This window comes from Antrostomus carolinensis, unplaced genomic scaffold (assembly GCF_000700745.2).
Source record: "Antrostomus carolinensis isolate BGI_N321 unplaced genomic scaffold, ASM70074v2 scaffold5119, whole genome shotgun sequence".
NCBI classification, from domain to species: domain Eukaryota; kingdom Metazoa; phylum Chordata; class Aves; order Caprimulgiformes; family Caprimulgidae; genus Antrostomus; species Antrostomus carolinensis.
In genome coordinates, this window is record NW_010340535.1 from 84,847 (window position 1) to 108,796 (window position 23,950).

At 36.8% G+C, this 23,950-nt stretch overlaps 1 protein-coding gene across 1 annotated transcript in view; it reads left to right on the forward strand.

Moving 5' to 3' along the window:
* Positions 1 to 23,950, forward strand: part of CDH19 (cadherin 19) — a 46,033-nt gene that overhangs the window by 2,158 nt on the left and 19,925 nt on the right. Inside the window, exons 2-8 of the mRNA XM_010176163.2 lie at positions 3,330 to 3,624; positions 9,662 to 9,781; positions 10,455 to 10,631; positions 11,372 to 11,556; positions 12,791 to 13,044; positions 15,528 to 15,664; positions 22,624 to 22,745. Of these exons, the coding sequence (XP_010174465.1) occupies positions 3,330 to 3,624; positions 9,662 to 9,781; positions 10,455 to 10,631; positions 11,372 to 11,556; positions 12,791 to 13,044; positions 15,528 to 15,664; positions 22,624 to 22,745 (1,290 nt within the window). The remainder of the gene's footprint in view (positions 1 to 3,329; positions 3,625 to 9,661; positions 9,782 to 10,454; positions 10,632 to 11,371; positions 11,557 to 12,790; positions 13,045 to 15,527; positions 15,665 to 22,623; positions 22,746 to 23,950) is intronic.

The following is a 23,950-nucleotide window of genomic DNA, read 5'->3' on the forward strand; positions in this document are numbered from 1 at the left end:
GGTGGATAAGGCTAAAGCAACTGATGTCATCTACCTGGACTTGTGCAAGGCGTTTGACACTGTCCCACATGGCATCTTTGTCTTTAAATTGGAAACATGTGGGTTTGATGGATGGACCACTCAGTGGATAAGGAACTGGCTGGATGGTCGCACTCAAAGAGTTGTGGTGAACAACTGAAATTCTGAGTGGTGTCCCTCAAGGGTCGGTATTGGGACCGGTGCTCTTCAACATCTTTGTCAGTGATATGGACAGTGGGATTGAGTGCACCCTCAGCAAGTTTGCCAGCGATACCAAGCTGAGTGGTGCGGTTGACACCGCTGGAGGGAAGGGATGCCATCCAGAGGGACCTTGACGAAGTGGGTGTGTACTAACCTCGCAAAGTTCAACAAGGTCAAATGCAAGGTCCTGCACCAGGGTTGGGGCAACCCCAAGTACAAATACAGGCTGGGCGATGAGTGGCTTCAGACCAGCTCTGAAGAGAAGGACTTGGGAGTGGTGGTGGACGAAAAGCTGAACATGAGCCGGCAATGTGCGCTTGCAGCCCAGAAGGCCAACCGTATCCTGGGCTGCATCAAGAGAAGCATGGCCAGCAGGTCGAGGGAGGTGACTCTCTCCCTCTACTCCACTCTCGTAAGGCCCTACCTTACGATCTTATAGCAGCCTTCTAATACTTGAAGGGGGCCTACAAGAAAGCTGAGGAAGGACTTTTCATAAGGGCAGTTAATGACAGAACAAGGGGAAATGGGTTTAAGCTGAAAGAGGGTAGGTTTAGATTTGATATAAGGAAGAAGTTCTTGACTGTGAGAGTGGTCAGACACTGGAACAGGTTGCCCAAGGAAGTCGTGGATGCCCCCTCCCTGGAAGTGTTGAAGGCCAGGTTGGATGAGGCTTTGAGCAACCTGGTCTAGTGTCCCTACTGATGGCAGGGGGGTTGGAACTAGATGATCTTTAAGGTCCCTTCCAACCCAAACCATTCTATGATTCTATGAAATATCATATATTTTCATAATGCTTTAGAAAAATTTCATAATCTCGTCTTTCTATTTTTCACAGGTATACTATAAGGAATTTTTGTTGAAGATTATGGTTAATTTATTGCAATCTAACCATTGTCTAAGCAGATGTATTTACTAGTGTCTTTTTACTCAGTAGAATATGCTCTTCTTTCAGTAAATGAAGTGTTAGCCTATGATCAAAACACAAATTTTTAGTAAACAAGGCCCTGAAGGAAACTGCATCAATGAAAATACAAAGGTTGACAGTCTTGAATTCAAAGTCACTATTCCATTTCAAGTGCTTTTTGCAGTCAGATTCGGAGCTCAATCTTCAAATTTCACTTGACAAAGACTCATGAATCCTTTTCCATTATCATGTTTAAGAAAAAGAAAACTGTCCATCAGCACTACAATGAATGACATATGAGAGCAAGTACATAAATTCTTGTTCCTAGTTCTCAATTACAACAGAACAACCATTTATTCTTTTGCGTCTAGCTTAATAAAACAGGTAAACTGAGAACCTTCAGTATGCTTTCTCAGCAAAAGTCATCTGTAAGAGCCCTTTTATTTAACATGGTCAAGGTCATGAAAATCTTTTGAGGATAAATGATTCTGAGTTAGTGGTTCAACACAGGTTGTATCTAAACAGCCAGTCTGAGGCATGCCTCCAGTCTCTAAGGGTTTGATGACTCTGTGGTCACATCTGAACCCCATCTTAGCTTAAAATTCTAGATATTCATCACCTTTCCCATGCCCTGGGGTTCATGACAAGGAAACCAAAATTTATGGATCAAGAAGAAACTGGTGCCCATTAGCCAGATGCCAAATTTGAGTGGTGTTAAAATGAGTATGATTAAATCAGTTATAAAGGGGTGAACCTGCTCCATGTTTTGCATATAACTAATTATGTTGAAAACCTTTGACTTTTAGTTGTTAATATTTTAAATGGTTCCAAACTCCTTAGCACTGAAAATTCTCTCTTGTACTGACAAGGGGAATTAATTCTGTATAATTTAGGGCTTAAATACTCTGACAGAACTCAGAGCAGGAACTCAAAACTGTTCCTCCTGTATCAGAACAATGTCCCAGTCACATTCTAAATAAACTATCCATTTGATACATGCAGACTATTATGCATTATGAAAATTTTCAAAAGGCACGGGTTCTGTTCCAAATAAAAGTTAAAATGATTTTTCAGTTTCAAAAGCTATTACAAAATATGCTGAGGAGATCCAATAAGGAAATGTGCCCTTTACACCCCATAGTTACTCCTTTCCCACTCTGGGGCCTCACATTCTACACTGAGCTGTAGGGTCGATAAACGTGAAGCAAAATGATGAGATTACTGAAGTCAACAAGTACATATATTATTTGCATTCAAAACTTAATGTGTTGTAGGAGAAGCAGGTTGACTAAAATTTGTTGCGATTTTTTCACACTAAATTTTTCAATCATTATCCAGGCTTTTAGAGATCTTGATATCTTTTGTTCTAAACTCAAAACAAATTAAGAAAAAAAATTAGAAAATTAATTATATGATAGAAATTACTGTTCCCAGAATATTCAGCTGTGGATGCTTGCCACATTAAGAAATTAAGTTATTGCTATTAAAAAAAGTAGTGTTACATACTGTTAACATTAACAGAACTATTTTATTGTCATGAACAAATGCAGCTGAACTGCAGTGGTCTCCAGGGCTCAGCTTCATCAGAGGAATCATCATCATAAAGTTCATCTTAGCAAGACAACAGAGGATACAGATCATCCTGGAAGGAAATTGAAAATGTCTATCAATTTATTTCAGAATAAATAATACAGGCTTATACCACAGAACGGCTTTTCATCTTTTTAGTATTTCAACAGAAATAGAACACCACTCCCTCTCATATTTACACTTAGCATTGCTGAGTACAAAAAAATATATATAAAACTTACAAAGCACTCGTGTCATTGGTAATAATAAAAAATTTAGATAAAGTATTTATTATATGATAATGTATTATTATATATAAAACCTTTGCATTGTTTTCAGCAAAAGTTTATGGGAGCTGATAAAACAATTAAATAAAGTAGGTACTTACATTCATTCCCTTCACTTCAAAGTGGCTGAAGCATCTTTTTTTCAGGTTTACCATACTTTTATATGTCTATTATATCAATACTTTAAAACTGAGCCATGGCTGGTTCAAAATGTGACAGTACCTTTTTTTAAATATTAGTATCCAAGAATGCTCACTGGTGACAGGCTTCACTGTAGAATGAAAACAAGGAATGACTAAAATGAATATTCCTCCCCAAATGTGGCTTATTTTTCTGTTTTGTACTTACAGCTGAAATCAGATTTAGACAAGCAGGATGAGAACCTAAAATACATTTTGATTGGGGAGGGAGCTGGAAGCATTTTTATCATTGATGAAAATAATGGCAAAATTTACGTGACACAAAAGCTGGATCGAGAAAAGAAACCTTTCTACACTCTAAGAGCACAAGTGGTTAACAGGAGCACTCAACTTCCTGTTGAACCTGAATCAGAATTTATTATCAAGGTTCGAGATGTCAATGATCATGAACCACAGTTCTTGGATGAACCTTATGTGGCCACTGTTCCAGAGATGTCTCCTGAAGGTACAACATGCTGTGAACAAAAATCTTTATTTCCTGGTTTATTTTGTTTAGGATTTTTTTTGGTTGTTTTTTTTTTTTTTTTTCCTTCTAGATAGCTATGTTGATATAAAATCTTAACAGCATATTTTATAGACTGCCTTTCAGTGAGAAGGAAGAAAACTATTTTACAAGCTTGGAAATTTGCAAAGGTATATGCTTTAACTGAAGGTTGTGCATACCTCTACTTAATATTCTTGCCCTTCATGTTTAGGCACCTATATGTATCCAAGTCTTTTTACAGAAACTGGATTAATGTTTGAATTGTCTATATAGACTTGTCTTTCTCATCAGTGATTCAGCCTTGAAATTGTTGCTTGTTTAAAATTATAACATTACCACTCGAAACACGCAGAATACTATATTCAGTTGATACCGCAAAGGAGATTTGGGCCTGACAGGTTTCACCACTTTTTCAATCAGTATAGCACCCTAGTCTCTGGAAAATTGTTCAGTGTATGATTATTGTTACAACCCGTCAGCTTTTCAGGCTTCTGACAATCTGAAACAAGGACTTTTAAGGACATAAATATAAGCTTGGATGAACTGAAAAGTACTCAACAGCATTTTTTAGTCTACTCTGATTCTACTTAATAATTAAACAATATGTCTTTATTGTAACCTGTATTGTGTAAATCATATTGTACTGTAACTGGAAAAGGATCACAGTCACATCACAGGCACTCATGATTTCTGCCCCAAATATAGGGCTAGTTTCCTTCCTACAAGTAGTGGGCTTATGTAATGACGACCCTCACACCATGTATGATGCCTACCGATTTGCATTACCAAGCCTCTCTCCTGTCAGTGAGCTTCTCCTTGTTTGAATTAGATGGTGTGCAGCGAAGGACTGCCTTTTGATTTCCTAAGCACATGAATTGTAATTTTTCTGTCAAGAGGAACAACTTAATCCCTGCATTTCTTCTTTCCTACCTCCATACGATCAAACAGACCTGTACTAGGATCTGTCATGTATCTGAAAACTTATAACAAATGTGAAGGAATGTCAACATCTGACAAATATAGGTGTATATATACATATCTGTGTACATATACATATGCATACATAATGTGTATACACATACATTTAAATCCTTAAAAATAAACAAAGTGTGAATGCAGCTGACATAAACAAGCGTGTTATAGATACTGCTATCTCCAAATAACTATCTCCAAAATCAAAGGAAATCTGGATTCTTTAAATCTTACAAAAAGAATCCTGGTAATATTTTAAATTTGTACCCCTATCTCTTTCGGTTATTTCTATTGCAAATAATATTGAAAAGAAACTCAAATATTGTGCTACTTAAAACTGTGTGACTTAATGAGGTCATTAACACAATAGTATCAGTGACCATAAAAGGTAATAAAAACTATGTTTCATTCAGCATTATCTGTTCAACTTCTGGGGCAGATTCAGTGAATCTTTCACAGGGAGCTGTAAACTTTATCTTCTGTCAGCCTGGAGAGCAGCTGCAAGAAAAGGATATTCATGCCTGGGGTTTAATCAAAAGTGGGGTTATTATCCTAATTTCTGACAGGAAGCAGTAGCTAACCATCACTACCAGCAATAACTACAAAAGACATCCATTTAATCAATTTATTTCCTAGTCACTCTGCTTATACCACCAGGGAAATCAGTTTTGAGTGTATGATTGTTTCTTTATTGCAGCTTTCTTCCATGCAGACCTAACTTATTTGTCTCAAGACTTTTGCATCTGAGCTCTTGGTCAAATAACTTTTTCTTACATAATCAGCTGCATGTTCAGAAGGTACTTCTAGCCTTTGAACCTTTCTCATTCACTCAGGTTTGGAGATGAGAAGACAGTGTGGGGACCGCACTTCTGAAGTGAAAACTCTTTCAGTGTGCATCCTAAAGCATTAATCCTTACAAGGAAATTTCTAACCTTTCAGTAGGTAGAAATAGTAAACAACTAAAATTTACAACATTGATGCATTAAATCAGTGTTTTTCTCCTAGTGTGGTGGTTTAAGCCTTTTGGTTTGCAGCCTGCTCTCTCACTCTCCTCCCCCTCTCCAGGGAGTAGGGGAGAGAATTGGAAGGAAAAGGGCAAAAGGACTCATAGGTTGAGATAAAGACTATTTACTAATTAAAAGAAAATGACAGTTATGATAACAGTAATAACAGAATATACAAATAAGTGATGCACAGTGCAATTGCTCACCACCCACCAACCGATGCCCAGCCTGTCTCCAGCCAGCGATCCCGGAGCAGAGACAGTCCCAAAACCAAAACCACAATCCCAGAAGAACAAGTCCGAGCAATGCCCTAGAGAATACCCCCAATTTCCAGTCAACCCTGGTTAGTATACTGAATATGATGTGATACGATATGAAATATCATATCAGCATATTCAAATGCCAATTTTGGGTTTTGCTATTCACTACACTTCTTCCCTCCCAGTCCTAATGCAGCTGTGAACCAGCCAAACATGATGACCTTGGGCTCCAGCAGCAACTAACAACATTAGTGCTTATTAACATTCTTCTCATAACAAATCCCATACTGAAACTAAAGCACAGCTATTCTAGCTAACAAGAAAATTAACTCTATCTTAGCAAAACCAGGACACCCAGTAAAATAGGTACTGGGTACTCTAAGGTAAAATAGGTACTCTTGCATAGTAAAGATGTAGTTTAAATGCTACAGTGCAATAGAGAGACTTGGCTTTTGCTCTGTTTCAGAATATTTTCTCTGGAGCTAAGAAAGCAATGAGACAATAATTCAAATCTGGCCACTTGCCTCAGAGAACCACAGAAAACCAGACAATAGGCACAGATAATTTTGCCTATACTTAGGTACAAATACCAATATATATATTAAAGTGCAAACAAATTGGGATACATTTTACTTCTTTCTTAGCTGTCTTTTAATCTTGGTAATAAATTTTATTAGGATTTTATATGCAAGTGTCACAGTAAATGGAAAGTGTGTCAGCAAATGGACTCTTCAGAGAACACAGGACTATGGTTTTCCCTCAGGCATTTGGTACCATTTTACGTTAAGTGTCTTCCATATAGCTGTTAAACTTGTACAAATGCAGTATATCTGATGGACAGGTTATGAATCAGATACAATAATATATCAGTACTTTATGTTTTTGTAGATTTCAAGCTCTACTTAGAAAAATGAATAACTATTTGCCATATGAGGGCCCTATAGTTTGCCTAATGGACTGCAATATATAAGTAGCACGACTATGTTTTGCCCAAGAAGGGTAAAACCAAGGCTGCAGGAATACAAAGAAAAATCTTATTCAGCAATCAGCAAATTGTAGTTTGCCTTAAATAAAGCTAATAAAAAGAAAGAAAATGTGTAAGCATGTTTACCAACCAGCTTAAGACATTATTGTGTATATAAAACACATATTTGGGACTAAATTTATACCAACAACACACAGACTCCCATGTTAAAAAATGCATGTTTGAAAGCTCACAGATATATGCAGTTAATTCATCTCTGCCATTATATCCATTTGAACATGCATATTGGGAAACTGTATCATGGTTGGATTGTCAATTATATTATGTCATGGCTGGGCTGTCAAGATGTGGGGTTTGGGGGTTTTTATTGTTTGTTTGTATGAGGAGGTGTTAGGTGTTAATTGATTGTTTTAAAAGATATTATTCATATCTGATCAATTATTTTTCTCCCAAACATGGAGTTAAAAAAAAAAAAAAAAAAAAAAAAGGCTTTTTGGAGTTTTTGAATATGTAATTTTAACATTCTAATTCCTATCACTCAAATACAAATGTTTAGGTAAACTTGATTACACTCAACAAACAGCTTGCTTTGTTTGCTGCAGTTTAAATGTATAAAGAAATAGAGGTTTCATGGTAGTGAAAAATTAAAAACTGAAAAAATATTCTAAACCTGGGATAATGTTTTCCTTCTGCTTATTACATAGTCCATATTTAAGGTAGAGGTTCATGTAGTGATCATGAAATCTTTGTCCTAAAAAATGTGAGAAACCATAGTCATCTCTTTACATGGTCTCCTGCCACCTCAGTTTAAATATAATCTTCCTCCCAAGCGGGCAGGAGATCTGCTACTGCTTCCCTCCAGGTCAGCTCACTCTTTAATAGATACCCTCTGCCTGTTTACCTTTCCATTACATCCACCAGCTGCATCTCACTGAGCCCAACTAGTTCCTTCTGCTATATTCTGGAAGAGACAACAGGCAAGCAGAAAAGTAGACAGCTTTGAGAAACAGCAAATGTTGTTTTTCATTCAACATTTCTTTCTCATGATTAGAAACTGTGTAGAAAATAAATCCACATTTAAATGAGTGAGATGTAAAAAACTGTAATAAGAACTTTGCAGTCCTATATTTGTTGGATTTTATTAATGATTTACTAAATATGATGCTCTAAACAAGTCCATTACTAAATGCAGTTGTGGGTACGTGGGTTTATTTAGTAGAAAATGGCATTTATAAAAGATCGTACTTATTGGATTATTCCTAGTTTTTGATCCTTTCCTAACTACTATTCCCTTTTTTTTTTTTCTTTTTCCAAAGCAACTACATTCTCCTTGTGATAAATTACAGAATGAATTTCCTGTATTAGGTAGAACAGTTGCCATAGACCACAACTGATACAAAGTTAACAATTGTGTAGCTGAGGATTTCCTTTACCCTTAATTCTTATTAAATAATACTGTTATTTCTGCAGCATATATATGCCCTGATTAAATATTAATCTGTCATTTTATCTTTTAATTTCTCTAGAGCAATAGAGAGTAGTGTGTGTGTATATATATATATGTATACATTTATACATACACCTAATATGCACTATGAAGAACATGTAACTCCAAAAGTTGGTGTCATTTAATAACATTTTAGTATACCTCCTCTCTGAGAAGATAATGTGTTATAGAATCACTTGGAGTGCTGCTGAATAAATTGAGAGAAAATGCAAAAAATATTTTTTAAATAATAAAAATATTTCATTCAGCATAACTTTATATGAGAAAGCCTTCTTCCATTCTATTTAAAAACAAAGCTATTGAACTGCTAGAAAACTTGTAAATTAATATATTTGGTTTATTAGGGATAAGTATCAAGTATGAGCTTGCCATAAAAAGGTGTTTCTGGTTTAACTCCTTGCACTCCATCGTTTCTTCTACTTTTCTTCTCCAGCATAGTTATGCAGCTATATTGGTAAGCAGGTACGACCACGTGAACGTATGCCAGAAAGTTTCAGAAAGTAGCTTGATTTCCTGCTGTTCCTCACGAGAAGTGGTATTTGTATTCTTATGCACAAGCTATGTGTACTTGACAAAATGAAGCTACTGTGAATATTTTCTTTTAAAGGACAATCATCACTGATGATACCATGAGATTGCCGTCAATCTTGTATCTAGGATATAACCAGCTTCCAGCCAGACAAGAAATCAAGCTCTACAGATTAATTCTGATATGTATTTTGCACTGGGGATTCTGCCGTGACACTTGCACTGGGACAGGGTCATTAAAGACTCAAGGATAAAAAAATGTTATCAGCACTTTGTTATACTTCTTGGTTGCTTTGCTAGCTAACAATTTCTTTATCACTACTGAGCTTATTGGTTACAAAGTGGTTGTGTTTTCTTATTCCCATGGGAAACTTCCACAAAATACTTGGAAGAATATACAAGGGGAGGAGAAACAATTTCCTGTATTCCATGAATATATTAGAAATTACAGCAAAGTCATAATATACATAGTATTTTAAGCAATTTAAATATACTGTTGAAAAGTCACATGTTATTTTTTTTATTTTAATTGAAAATTTGAATGCAACAATAATAGTTGCTGAGGAAATATTTTCCCTTTTTAATGATAAATTTTAGAAGGTGCCATTTGTTCCTGTAAATTTTCAGAACTGTTTGCTAATATAATGATATGCAAAAAGCCTTTAAAGAGTTTACGTTTTGTAATTAGGAGATAATTCATACAAGAAGAAAATAAAATAATCTATTTTATTTTTTCCTTGAGGTACTTCGGTTACACAGGTAACAGCTACAGATGGTGATGATCCTTCTTACGGGAACAGTGCCCGTCTGCTTTACAGTCTTATTCAGGGACAGCCTTATTTCTCTGTGGAGCCAAAGACAGGTACTACAAATGATCTTGTAATCAGTAATCTGGAAAACAGTCATAATGAAACATAAGATGGATGCAAACAAAGATGTCTTTCTTCTTTTCAACACAAAGATCAACTGGTGCAGCCCTATACTTGCACATCTTTGTATAGTCCCTAGATCTAAAAATAAATAAATAAATAAAAATTCTTTCTTTCCCATAGGAAATTAAAATTCTTTACACCTAGAGAATCAGCAACTTATTTAGCAAATTATCTTGCTAAGGAAAAGAGTTGGATTCTGACTACCCCATCCAACAAATGGACCCAGGAACACTTCTGGGTTAACAGCTTTATGGCTCATTATGTGACATTCCTACCTCTGTGCTGGAGAAACCACAGATATATGACATCTTTCCAAAATCCTAATTCTGGGGAAGAAAGAAGGTTATATATTGTAGAGGAGATATGTGGTGGGTTCTGCTATCCAGAACTTTAAGTATGCAGAATGGGTCTGTCATGCAGCCTAAATGTTGCCATGAATAGTAATTCCCAGTATTAGGACAGTTGTGCTGTGCATAGTCTAGAATATAAATTCATAACTGTGTTTAATGGTGCTTTTTATACCCGTATTATATTGTCAAATGTTGGGGGGGGCGGGGGTGCGGAAGGACAAATATGTTATAATATTATACTTTTCATTTTTAGGGGTCATCAGAATGGCTTCCCAAATGGATAGAGAAACAAAAGATCAGTATTTGGTCATCATCCAAGCCAAAGATATGGTTGGGGAAAGGGTGGGGAAAGGGGGGGCGTTTTCAGCACCAGCCACTGTTACCATCAACCTCTCCGACATCAATGACAATCCACCTAAATTTCAACAGCGTGAGTATAAGCTACTTACAGTAGTTCAGGTCTTGAGGAAATTTAGATCTGCTGTAGCTCTACTAAAATCACTAGTAGGTCTTTTCAGAACAGGTCTGTGCTTTAACTCAACATACAGATTTAAATAAAAATAAAATTTAAAAAAATCCCACACAAAAGCTCAAAAACAAAGAGGAAAAGAAAACCTATCATTACAAAAGACCTCAGGCCTGATGTTTTTATCACCAGGGTTTGGAGGGAAATGATTTATTAAACTGCTTTCCATATAGTTTGCCCTACCTAAGCCTAAAATCTGGGCAACAGGATATTTAATACCATTTTCACTCACATTCTTTCTTTTTCTTCTCTCTTCATTCTTTGCTAACAGATACTGTAAGCTCTTTAGCAAATGACGTGACCTTCTCTGTGCAGGCAGTTTCTAGTAGATGTGTGAGGTGCTAGGTGGGCTATCAGGAAAAACTAACGAAATGCAGTTGGGAATTGCTGCTCTCCACTGTTTTCTCAGCCTGTTGGTTCTCCATAGCTCTTTATTTAATGCTAAAGTGGGGCTGACAGAGGAGGACTCGTGAATGGAAAAGTCATCCTCTGCGCCAGAAGATGTATCCATTGCTAGATTAGACTCATTGCTCTAACAAAAGCTGGGGGCTTTCCCCAACTTTCTGAGAGCCTCAGGCTATCATAGCTACAACAGCTAATAACCATGGCAGATCACTAAACTGTGCCAGTATTTGTTTCTTTAGGACTCTACTACATGAGCGTCTCTGAAGAGGCTCCTGTGGGCACTACTGTAGGCAAAGTCTTTGCAGAAGACAGCGACATAGGGGAAAATGCAGCCATGAATTATTTCATTGAAGGAGATAGCTCAGATGTTTTTGACATCATTACTAACAATGAGACTCAAGAAGGAATTGTCTTATTAAAAAAGGTGAGATCTCAGAAACCTTCTAAAAAATCTCTTAATACTGGAAAGAATCTCCTAAAGCAAGCTGGATGTTTAGAAAAGGCCTATTGCTTTGGATTCTACTGTTTTTTCTTTCTTCAGGCTTTGTGATTTGATTAAGATATTAGGGGGGTAAAAAGAAACATGCTTTTCTTTCTATTTACTTTTTTTGACTCATTCCTATTACTTCTGAATAAAATAGTGGCAGTCAAAGTATCTTAATGTTATTCCTAGCTGCGCTATACAGTGCATCCCATTGTGAGAAAATGTTCTATCTCTTCTGTACATCATCTGCAAAATCTTTATCAATAAATTGTGCACTATATTTCCTCACTTCCAACAGCTCTTGTTAAACTTAACTGAAGCCAGAATGTATTACAGTATTAGATAGACAGTGGAGTTTTCGTTATGGCATAGCTTTGAAAAGACACTAAATGCACTCAAAAAGGTACTGGTATATAAATTAAGATATTTAAGAGACTTTGATACTGTGTGATACATTTTGGTATCACATAAGACTTCTGGGTCCTCTGGGTCATCATCTGAAATGATGATAGAGTTTAATAGTCAAGTGAAATCCAGGAGCATAAAGAAACGAATGTTATAAAATTGGTTGGGGTTTTTTGGGTGGGTTTTTGTTTGTTTGTTTGGTTGGTTTTGGTTTTGTTTTTCTATTTGGATATATTACAATTCAGGAAGGTATTAAGTATTTCTTTATTTTATTACAGAAAATAATGACTATCTAAAATAGTAATATAACAATGTGTTTATTAAACACTCATTATTGCCTTCTGGAATTTGTTTCCTTTACAGACTAAATTTTAAAATACTCATTTTAAGCCCTACAGATTAACTGATTTACATTGCTTATGTAAGAATAAAGAAGAGTGTTCACTGAGGTTATTCCTATGTTGGAAATACAAGTACTAATAGAAGAAGTTGGTTTTCTTAGGGCTGACATTCTATGGGAAGACCTTTACAGTGTTGTTTAACTATAAAATTAAAGCCAGCGTACATAGGAAAGTTTACACTGATAGTACAGTGTAATTTAAAAGTGTTTTTTACACTTTAAAAAGAAAACTTAGATATTACTACTTCTGAAACATTCCCAAAAGAAGGATAGCACTATTTTGTCTTTAATCTCACACCACTTATTAAACTGTATTTAGTTCAGATGTGGAGAAAGAAATATTCCAAATTTCACTTACTTTCTTAACAGAGAGTGGATTATGAGAGCAGGAGGAGATACAGTATTCAAGCAAAAGTTGAAAACAGGTACATTGATGACCGTTTTCTGAAAGAAGGACCATTTGAAGACAAAACCATTGTCAAAATCAATGTGGAAGATGCTGATGAGCCTCCAGTTTTCACCTTGGAGAATTACATCATGGAGATTTCTGAAGCAGCTGTGACTGGCTCGTTGGTGGGCGCTGTAACTGCCAGAGACCCAGACGATGATGACTGTCCAGTCAGGTATCTAACTTAAAATTGAACAGGCTTCAAATATAAATGTGGTTGAGATTTGAAAAGGCTATTTCTGTTCCTTACCTTGGTTCATTATTACAATTAATCATGCTTCCATTGTGATAGCCTAGGTTTTCCTAGGTGTTGTGGTTTAACCTCAATAGGCAGCTAAGCACCACACAGCTGCTTGCTCACCCTCCCAGACACTGGCATGCAAGAAAGTATCAGAAGGGTAAGAGTGCAAAAACTCATGAGTTTAGATGAAGGCAGCAGAATAATAAAACAGAAGAAAAAAATAAAACAACAAAGGGGAAAAAAATCCCCACAACAAAACCCCAAGAAAAACAAGTGATACAAAAAAAATCTGAAACAATTGTTCACCACCAGCCAGCCAATACCCAGCCAGTCCCTGAGCAATGGCAGCCCTGACCAACTTCCACCCCTCCTAGTTTTATTGTTGAGCACAATGTCACATGGTATGGAGTATATGTTTGATAAGTTGGGGTCAGGTGTCCCAGCTGTCTCCTCTCACAACTTTTTGTGCACCCTTAGCCTATTCACTAGTGGGGAAACATGAGAGACAGGAAAGGCCATGATGCTATGTAAGCACTGCTCCATAATAACTAATACATCCCTCTGTTGTCAACACTGTTTTGATCACCAGTCCAAAACATAACACCATACTACCTACCAACTACTATGAAGAAAATTAACTCTATCCCAGCAAGAACCAGTACACAAGGTTAAATCCTGCTCCCTAGCCCAAAAACTAAATAAACGAGCTTTGTTTGTGTACCTTTGCAATAATTTGAGATGGAGTAATATTTTAAACAGCAGCCTGGAAAAGGCTGTGCACAACAGCAGAGTAGAGTACTGCAGCCAAACCTGTATGTGGCTGGAGGTGTTCCCAAAAAACTTCTGGAAAACTTCTCATTGCTGGGAGGGAGACACAGAACAGCTCCACTGGTATCTGCTCAGCTCAGCATGACCAAAAATTTACCAATTCCCTACATCTATCACAATCACTCCATTAAGATATTATACAAAAAGAGTCCCCAGGCTTTTAATTTTGCAAAATAATTTTGTTCTTTCTTAAGGGAGAAAGCAGATAATTAATCTTTAACAGGGGGTTTATAATTAAAATAGCTTGAGTTACTTGACATCACTGTTTACTGTGCAAATTAGACAAGCTAGGTTGCAGGGATAAATGAGACACAAAATAACTTATGTTGTGTATATTAGCTTACCAGGTTCCCAATAGCAGAAATTTTATATATATACATATATGTGTGTGTATATATATATATCTACCTATAGTTAGGACTGCATAAGTTAGCCAATGCAAGACCATTTGCTATGATTTTGGATTCACCCACTGTTATTTTGTAAGCTAGTCAAAGGTTAAATTAAATAAAAATAAAGAAAAATATACATGTACTTCCCCCCCAAAAAAAAAAAAAACAAAAAACTTGTTTTGTGGTTTATTTAGATGTCTGTAGCATCTCCTATGAAACATTGAAATGCAGTGTACATCCATGACTTCTTAGTTGGAAATATTTTGCTGGAACTTGCTACAAAATGAATATGTCTGCATGGTTCCAAAACAGTGACACGTATATTGCATTATGGACTTTCATTAAAATAGAGCACGTTGCTTATAATGTAAAGATATATTTACGGCATATGAGCATTCCAAACAGGAATGGTAAGAACGTTTCAACTCTCCAAACAGGTTTTAGTTCCATAAAATAGACTCTACTAGGAACTGCGACAGTCTTTTATATATGTTGTGAAAAATTTTAGTAAATATCCTTTCCATTTGAACCAATATTGGTGTCTTTTTCAGTCCATCTCTGGCCTGTGACCAGTAGTTAAACTTTAACAATTTGAGTGGTATGTATATTGTGTACATGTGTATGTGCATCTCTGCATACAAACATAGTATCCAGAGCCTTTTAAGTGAAGACTCAAGAACACTGGATTCATTTGCAACCATCTCCTGCATTAGGATTTTGTACTCTACTTAGGTGACAACTCATTACAGATAGTTGTCTATCTCTCTTTATAATGCCTGTTCCCTTGGCATCAGAGCATGCCAGCAATGATAAAATAGATTTGCCATTATACTTCCACTTAGCTGTTAGTGTTATTCATTTCACAAATGGCACTTTTGCTGTTTCTTTTCAATGAAGTCATTCACCTGCTGTGAGCCTGACTTAGAAATAAGAATGAATAATGCATTTCAGATTCAGTTCAGATTAATACAGATCTGAGACATATTTAGTTTTATAAAAAGAAGAGCTTTGATCTTGGCAGCATTGAATTTTAAATGTTTATAAGTGTACATTTTTCATGATTTCTGGGTTGTTACAGCACGCATTTATATGTATATATGCATAGCTCTGTTTTCTCAACTGACAATAGCTTTCTATGTCTTTGCTTCTGATGGAACATTTCAGTATTAGGGAATCTCTTTACTTTTTTGGGTGCAGGTATTCTATTGTCCATGGCATGCATTTAAAGAGATTGTTCAGCATCAATGAGTACAATGGAACAATCATTACAACTAAACCTCTGGACCGAGAGATAGCTTCTTGGCACAACATAACTGTTACAGCCACAGAAACAAGTGAGTAAGATATTTAAGGAACGCTGTGTTTTATATACTGCAAACTGTAATTATCCTCTGAATATGCCTTCTTTTAAGTGGAGGATACGTGCTTCTTTCTCATTATATTACTGTTGCTTGCCACATTAAGAAGCATTATTAAAATGATTAGTTAAATAGAAACGGAATATATTTGAGCTCCAAGGTCCTATGCTTTCATAAAAGATGACCTTATGAAAAAATAAAGGAAAATATAATAGGATTGAGACTGTAACTCTTTCAAGTTACACTGAAGCATATGAATTGCTCCTGCAGTGCAAGATCTTATGTTAAATTAGAACCTGGTTAATTTCAGCCCAGATTTTTGACTAGTGTGAAATTAGCCAGGGTCTAATTTAATACCAGTCAGAAACCTGTGGCTCATTAATTGTGAATGTAAGACCTAAATCAGCTAGATTTCTCTTCAGTGAAGTTAAATCTGTGAAGTATCCTTTATATAAATTTCACCTGTCAGTTTGATTTGAAAGTCAAATGCAAATTGCCTTTGTGCTTTTGGTGATCTGGTTGCCCTAACTCTGGGACAACAGTCTAGAAAATTAACAGATACTGATTTATAAGGCAGTTTAACAGGATTATTGAGATATTATTTAAAAATTAATCACATCCATCCTAAGGAAGGAGAAAAGACACGAAACTATAGTCCAATCAATAAATCAGGTTTTGACAAATATTTTTAGTATGTTTTTTTTAATCCTGAACCTCAGTTAAATGCTATTTATTGCTAAGACTACTTTAAACACATATTTATAAATTGCACTCTTCCCAAAAGGGAGCATTGCCTGTGTGTATGCAGAGTATTACTGCTAGAATTTTAATATAGGATAGCCAGTAGCTGTTTTCATTGAAGTCCTTATTTTCTGTTTGGGAATTGATAGTATTTTCTTCTTTTTCATCTTTGTGAGTTTTTAAGCATGAATGTATTTTACTTCTCATGTTGTTGGGCAGCTGGCAGGTGTTGGTAAAATTGATCTCTGGCATATTTTTGTCATGTCTTGCATAGCGCTATGGAAACATAGCAGGATGACTTCAGTCTGGACTTTTATGTTTAGTTAAACAATAAAATAGGACAGAACCAAATGGTACAAATTAACAAGTGTCTCCTGCAGCAAAAGAAAGCAAGTCTTTCACAGTAATTCAAGATATTGTAGAGAAACTGAGCCCTCATTATTTTCATATTCTTATTCTTTATTTCTTTAATGATGATAAGGTCACTGTTTATAACACTATATTCAAAAGCATTGAAGTTAGGTCACCTTGGTCTGGGCATACCTGAAATGATTTATATTATGAACTAATAGCATTTTATTCCTTTAAATTTAGGCATAACATTCACTATGTGTACGAGACATTTGGTGGATGACATTGCGGCTCCCTTGAAGCCAAATCAAAATGTCATTAGAGTTCATCCACAAAATATATTAATTGCAGCTGAGAGATATTGAAACTGCATTACAACAGCAACCTCCCTAGGGGGCTATTGAGGTCCTGGCACTCATAAAGGACACGAGCCTTTTGCCTCCATTGCAATAACACAGATCAGAGATTAGTAAAAGAAGCTTGTCTCTGTTATTGCAGACTCGTGGTGTGGATCATCCTATCCCCACGCCATTGAGATAACATGATTTAAAGGTACGCAGAAGTAGATTTAATTCATTGGACCTTAAATGCAAGCAGTCAGAACCTGCAATCTGTTGGGGATTATTCCACTTTATGCCTAAAACAGTTCTAGCTCAAGAGAAATCAAGTTTTCTTTGATCAGTTTTTACTTGATTATAATCAGTTTCCACCTAGTACAAGGCTGAAGCATAAACAACAGCATTCTAACCATACATGAGCAGGAAATCCTTAAGTCATCAGCTTTACTCTAACACTGATTTAATGAGTCAGATGAAGATTGACTGACAATTAATTAAATTAGATGAGGAATATCTGCTTCAGCTTTCTCTCTGTTGAACTATAGATGATCAACAAAAATTCACAGTAACAGCAACTGGTTTGAGCTTAGTTGGGTCCTTATTTCTCTATATGCCCATTGGAAAAGTGCACTACCAGTCAAAAGCAAACTTACCGACAAGTGACAACAGTCATTATCCCACTGGGTCTTGCAGATGTCTTTTCATACTGGGTTCCAGATCTACTACATGACTACAGAACTTAGAGATCTTTGAAGGTTTCAGTCATGGATCATATAATTAATTCAATATTTAATTGTTACCCCTCTTTGGTCATATATACTTTTGACAGATTTCTAACTTTTTAGATTAATCTCTTTTTATTAAGAAAAAAAAAATTGTGTCCATTTCTTTTAGGTAGTAAAGAAATTTGCTTTAGCCTAAATTATAATTATAAAAAACTATTATTATTACAAAAACTATTCTTATTACTATAAATTTCATTTTATTGCCTGATGACAATGCTAAGCTTTCTTTAAAATTTCTTTAAGTATTGAATTCTACTTTGTGTCTAAAGATGGTCACTGCTTTTCTTTACACACAGCTCCAAAATAAACAAGTTGCTAATTTTTGTCCCTGGTAATTAAAACACTGACTTCATTCTTGACAGTGATCCAGCCTATTGATATCCAGTTCTCTCAGACCTTTTTTTCAAGTTCTGATTTCTCTCATTGGAGTTTATGACAAAGAAATTTTCTACTCATTGAAAGATCTTTAGCCTAATGCAGGATAAGTATAACAGCTGTAATCAAATTCTGACAACTACTTTTCTATTTAAGAGGTAGAAGTCAAAATAAGTATTGTCTACCGTCTTCCCCAGTCACAACCAAAGGAGTCATTCTGCTTCATCCAAAATCTTCATTAAATATTTACCAGACACTGATTCCAAATGTGGCTTTGTAATGTGTTGTTCTCTCCCAAAACAAAATACCTGTGATTTAAGAAAAATTAAAAACTTCCATGAAGTTGTCTTCCAACAGCAATGTGAGAAATGTTATTCCTTGTCATTTAACTATATGCTGAGGTAAAAACAAAACAAAACAACAAAAAACCCACAAGACAACAACCCAAATATAGTAAGGAAGTAGAAACAAGAGAATTACCAAAGATAAACTTAAAAAGTGTTATTCAGTGAAAGAAAACAAATGTGAATGACAGCTCTAGCTGAAAGGTGCTATCTAAATATTTGTGCAGGTAAAGATAGTCTTTAAAGCCAATATAGTATCCAGGAATCATATGAACAAGGAAGTTAGGAATAGGCCAAGGCAGCTTGGTCCTTCCCATACCATTTGTATATGACTGAAGACAGCAAAGGTATTCTCTGCCTCCTAACAAGTGTTACAAAGTTTTCCTCTCAATGCCAATCCAGCCAAATCTCATCCAATTCTGACTTAAGTAAAAAAGGTTAAGTCGTATACTCTCGGTATTATTTACGAAAGCTATGTGTGCTACTTTTTATGTTGATTTAAAAAATAAGCTGAGCACTGTTTCATAGCCTATTTTATTATGATGATGTTGGGATTCAACAAGAGAAATGTCATCCCACAAGGAAGTATTTTTGAGATGACTCTGACAGATCATAAGGTTTGGTAAACACAGGATGAGCAGCAATGCGAAACTGCTGAGTATCTAGCCCTTTATCTCTCTGGTAGTTGCTTTGCTACCATTTCCTTTGGCAAAAGACTCAAAGCTATCAGCACAGATTCCATAAGATCCAAGAAAACAAACGTTTCCTCCAAGCAACTAGTGAATTATACATTAAAAAAAGCAATGTAAGAACCAACCAAACCCATACAATTTGAAGTAAGGGAAAAAGGAATACATTTTGGTTTTGTCTTAAATGCCCATTTGACTAATTTAAGAAAATACTTTAAGGACTTCTTGAACAGGTCAGAAGCAGCGACACCCATCATGGGGAACAGAATCATAAAATCACAGAATGTTGTGAGTTGGAAGGGACTCACAAGGTTCACCGAGCCCAACTCTTGCCCTAGCATAGGACAATCACAAGATTCACACCATGTGTCTGAGGCCATTGTCCAAATGCTTCTTGAATATCGTCAGACTTGGTGCCACGACCACCTCTCTGGGGAGCCTGTTCCAGTGCTCCACCACCCTCTGCGTGAAGAACCTTTTCCTAATGTCCAACCTAAACCTCATCTGGAACATCTTTCTACCATTTCCTCTGGTCCTATCGTTGGTCACCAGACAGAAGAGATCAGCACCTGCTCTTCATCTTCTCCTAGTAAGGAAGTTAGACTGCGATGAGATCTCCTCTGGGGAGAGGTGCCCTGGGGAACACCAATAGTGACCGGCCGCCAACTGTACTTATATCCTTTCACCACACCTCTTTGGGCCCAGCCACCCACCCAGTGTTTTAGCTAGAGGAGAGTACGTCCACACAAATAATGCGCAGCCAGCTTCTCCAGGAGAATACTCTACCTCCAGATCTTCCTTCCCTTTGTTTCAGGTGACATTATGAACATTTTTGTTACATAGACAAATAGTGTTTTTAGCCTAGTCTACACACAACTTTTGTACCATGAAACTAGGGTAGTTAGGTCTGGCTTTTCTTTGTCTGAGGTAGTTATAGTAACGTGACTTTGTGTAAATTTCATAAATGCAGGAAAAATGTGCCTTATATTAGCAGAGTTTATTTTCTTTTTCATACAGGAACAAGCCACACTGACATAGCTTTTGTATCTAAACCCACAGGAATAAAGTGGCTTTAGATATATACAATAAAGTATACTTGTATAACAGAAGCACAGAAACTGTATGCTTCTATAAGTATAAAATGCTTAAGAATTAAACCTCTTGTGCAAACTTAGAACAAAACTATAAGATCGGTCTAAGAAGTCTGTGAGCAGTAATGCCTTAGACGTGCCTGGGCAAAATCAGACTTCTTTGCAAGTATGTGTTTGGAGACCTGTGGATAGAAAAGTTTTGTTGGTCCAAATTAAAAGTCTCAGCTTTCTGCCTTGGCTACAGTTGAGTATCGGTGTCCACTGCAATTACTCCATGTCTAGTAGTGGCAGAAATATTTTTAAAGCATGGGATTTTTGGTGAAATTTTCTCACAAATCTTCAAAATTTCAAAATACTAAAGAAAAAGAAGAATGACAGAATTTCTTAAAGAATTGTGAACAATCGTTGTGGTACCCATGATGTTAAGTGATGTAAGAAAGCACATCTACCTCCTCCAGACACTCTGGCCCAGGAGCCTCCTGCCCGGATGCTGGAGCCCAGCCCAGTGCCCAGGAAACAGAGGCTTCTGCCCAGGCTCAGAGATGCAGCTGATGCTTTCCTGTTTGCAGACTCAACTCGTAGCAAAGTTAAGCGCATGTCCCAGAGATGTGCACACACAGACACAGAGGACATTGACATGGTTGGTCACACAGACCTTCAGCTGCCTTCAGTAGCACCTACATGCAGGACTCACATAAACCACAAGGACAGACAGCCAAGTCCCCTCCTCTTCAGGTGGAGAGGCAGAAAGTCACTGGTGCAGGCACACACATGCACACACACAAGACACTCTCCAGGTTCACAAGCACACATACAGTCATGGATCCCTTCAGTAACTGCACAAATCCTCTGTTTGCCTAGCACCACTGCCCAGACCCCAGGTCCTCTTATCCCCTTCTTGGGTTCCCAATTTGCCGGCTAGACCACGCTTGATGCTTGTTGGCAAACCTGCGGTACTCACAAATCCCTGCTGAGCATACCAGCATGGACCCCCCTGAGCACCTGGCCTGGACCCAAGGACCCCTTGCTCACTCTTGAGTCCAGCTTAAAGTTTGCTAACAAAAATACACACACACACACACTCTATGCATATCTGGCATGGGGAAGATATAGCTATTTGTCCCCTCTGCCCCTCACTCCAGTAGCTGGTACTACGGGCTGGGGCACACACACCTTCATCTGTCTGCAATAGCTGGCAACAATTTTAATTCACACATATGCAGGACTCACCAGTAGCTGGTACTTAGTTCCTGCAGCGCACATACACATCCAACAACAGAGAGTGAGGTTATGCAGAGAGATAGCTAAGAAAAGATTTAATGAGAAGATATATGATTGGAGTGACTGGTGATCGGGTGCAGGACTCAGACAAGCATACTGAATGGCCCTGTTTTGCATGCAACTAGCACCTTTTTTTATATCCCTTTCTGTCTTCCTCCTTTTTGATCCTCCCTGCACGTCCCCCATGGGTCTGTAGAGCTCCATTGATTCCTGCACCCCTCCAGATCTGAGGCCCCTCTGGTTGTACAGTCTTTTCAGTTGGCAAAGTCCAGACTGATCTACCTGGAATAGTTGCCCTGTGGTTTCTGGATAGCCCATCAATTATTGTAAGGTTTGCTTCTTGCCATTGTCTCCATGTTTGCTTTGTCAGGTCTATGCCTTGATATATTTTGTTTCTGTTTTCCCCTTTTTCTTCTTTGGTTTCCCAATGGACAAGGTCCTGGTCTGATAATCTCGCAAGAATAAACTTTCTCACACTCTCACATGTCCCCATCAATTAGTGCATCTGACCAGGTCTGGTTCTCATCATTCCCTCCCTTAGAATTTGTCCTTCAGGTTTCTGTCCCTGTATGTTCTTGTTTATGGCTTTCTCCTTTTCTTAACTTTAGTTACATTGAATAAGGTCCTTGACCAGATACGCTTAGAGGAGCAGACACTGTCCTTCCACATAACCTTACAGATGACTAGTACAGTAAAGTGTTCTGCATGAACAAAACCTCTACAGATCAGATTAACAGAACCACAGTAAAGAAAGAAAGTGTCCTTTATATGTACAAGAAACATTTGAATTTATTAAAAAGATTTAGTATAAAATGTGTCTGTAGGTCTTGGTGACTATTTTCTTCTCTGCAGAATATAAGTAAAATTTTCTAATGGCTACATTAGTTTAAAGTACGTAGTAGAATATAACTCTTGGTTTGTGTCTTTTTTTAAACATTAGGAAATCCTGAAAAAATTTCAGAAGCAAATGTGTATATTCAAGTTCTTGATGTTAATGATCATGCACCAGAGTTCCCTAAATATTATGAAACATTTGTTTGTGAAAATGCAGTTTCTGGCCAGGTAAGTGTGAAGGAGTTAGCCATCAGTCTTCTCATTACAATGAGGATTTGGTCTGAGATGTCACTACTTCCTTTAATATTATTTCAGTGCTGTGAGTACAGGCTGTCTTTTGTCTATTTCCAAAAATAGTTCTGTTGATAGTATGTATAGTTTGAAATTTAGATTTCAGAAGACAGATGTGTATTTTTCCTCCCTTTAAAATAAAATCAGTAAAGCTCCTTGTTTATCTACCAAAACCAGGTAACAAAGAAATATAGGCATAGACTTCTGAAAGAAACAAACAATGTAAACCATAGACTTGATTCATGTTCATGTCACAGAAATTAAAACTAGGCCTGGTATTTACAAAAACAGCACAATGTAGTTGAGAAGAACTGGACTTAGACCAGATTCAAACCATATTCATTTTGTACTTTGTTTAGAATTCATTTATTGTGAACTGAATTCAAACTGTCTAGTTCAGTGGAAATCTGAAGATGTTTAAGTCACAGCCCTTGCAACACCTTCCCTATTTGGCAGTTTATGGAATTGTCATATTAAGTATCCTTCCCTGGATGTTTTTGGTTTGGTTTTTTTTGGGGGGGGGTTTGGTAAAACATGTAGGTAACAGTTTGGTTTGCAGAAAGATCAGAAGTAATTAATTTTTACTTTTTTTTCTTTTTTTTCTTTTTCCCCCCATTTCCTACTCACTCCTGAGGGGAATGGGGTCATACCAGTCAGCTGCCCTAACCCCCCAGGTACGCTGCTGACTCTCCATTTGCCTTCAACCACTTTCCTCTACAGCTTAAGTGATCCAGTTCTACAGCCTAAGCTCCAAACTGTGCAATAAGCATGCTGCCAGGCTCCACACAGGCATCTAGAAGAAACATGCCAAATAAAAAACAGGATATTTGATGGTTGTTTTTTTTTTTTTTTTAAAGTACAAAATGAGCAACAAAAAAGCAACAACAAAAAGCTACAGACAGAAAAATCTGTATGTTTTTTTCACCACTTTAAAGCAGTCATGGTATCATAGAACAGAATCATAGAATCAGATTAGAAAAGACCTTTAAGATAGAGTCCAACCATAATTCTAACACTACTGATTCTACCTCTAAACTATGTCCTGAGCACCTTGTCTACCTGTCTTTTAAATACCTCCAGGGATGATGACTCCACCACCTCCCAGGACAGCCTGTTCCGAAGCTTGACTACCATTTTGGTGA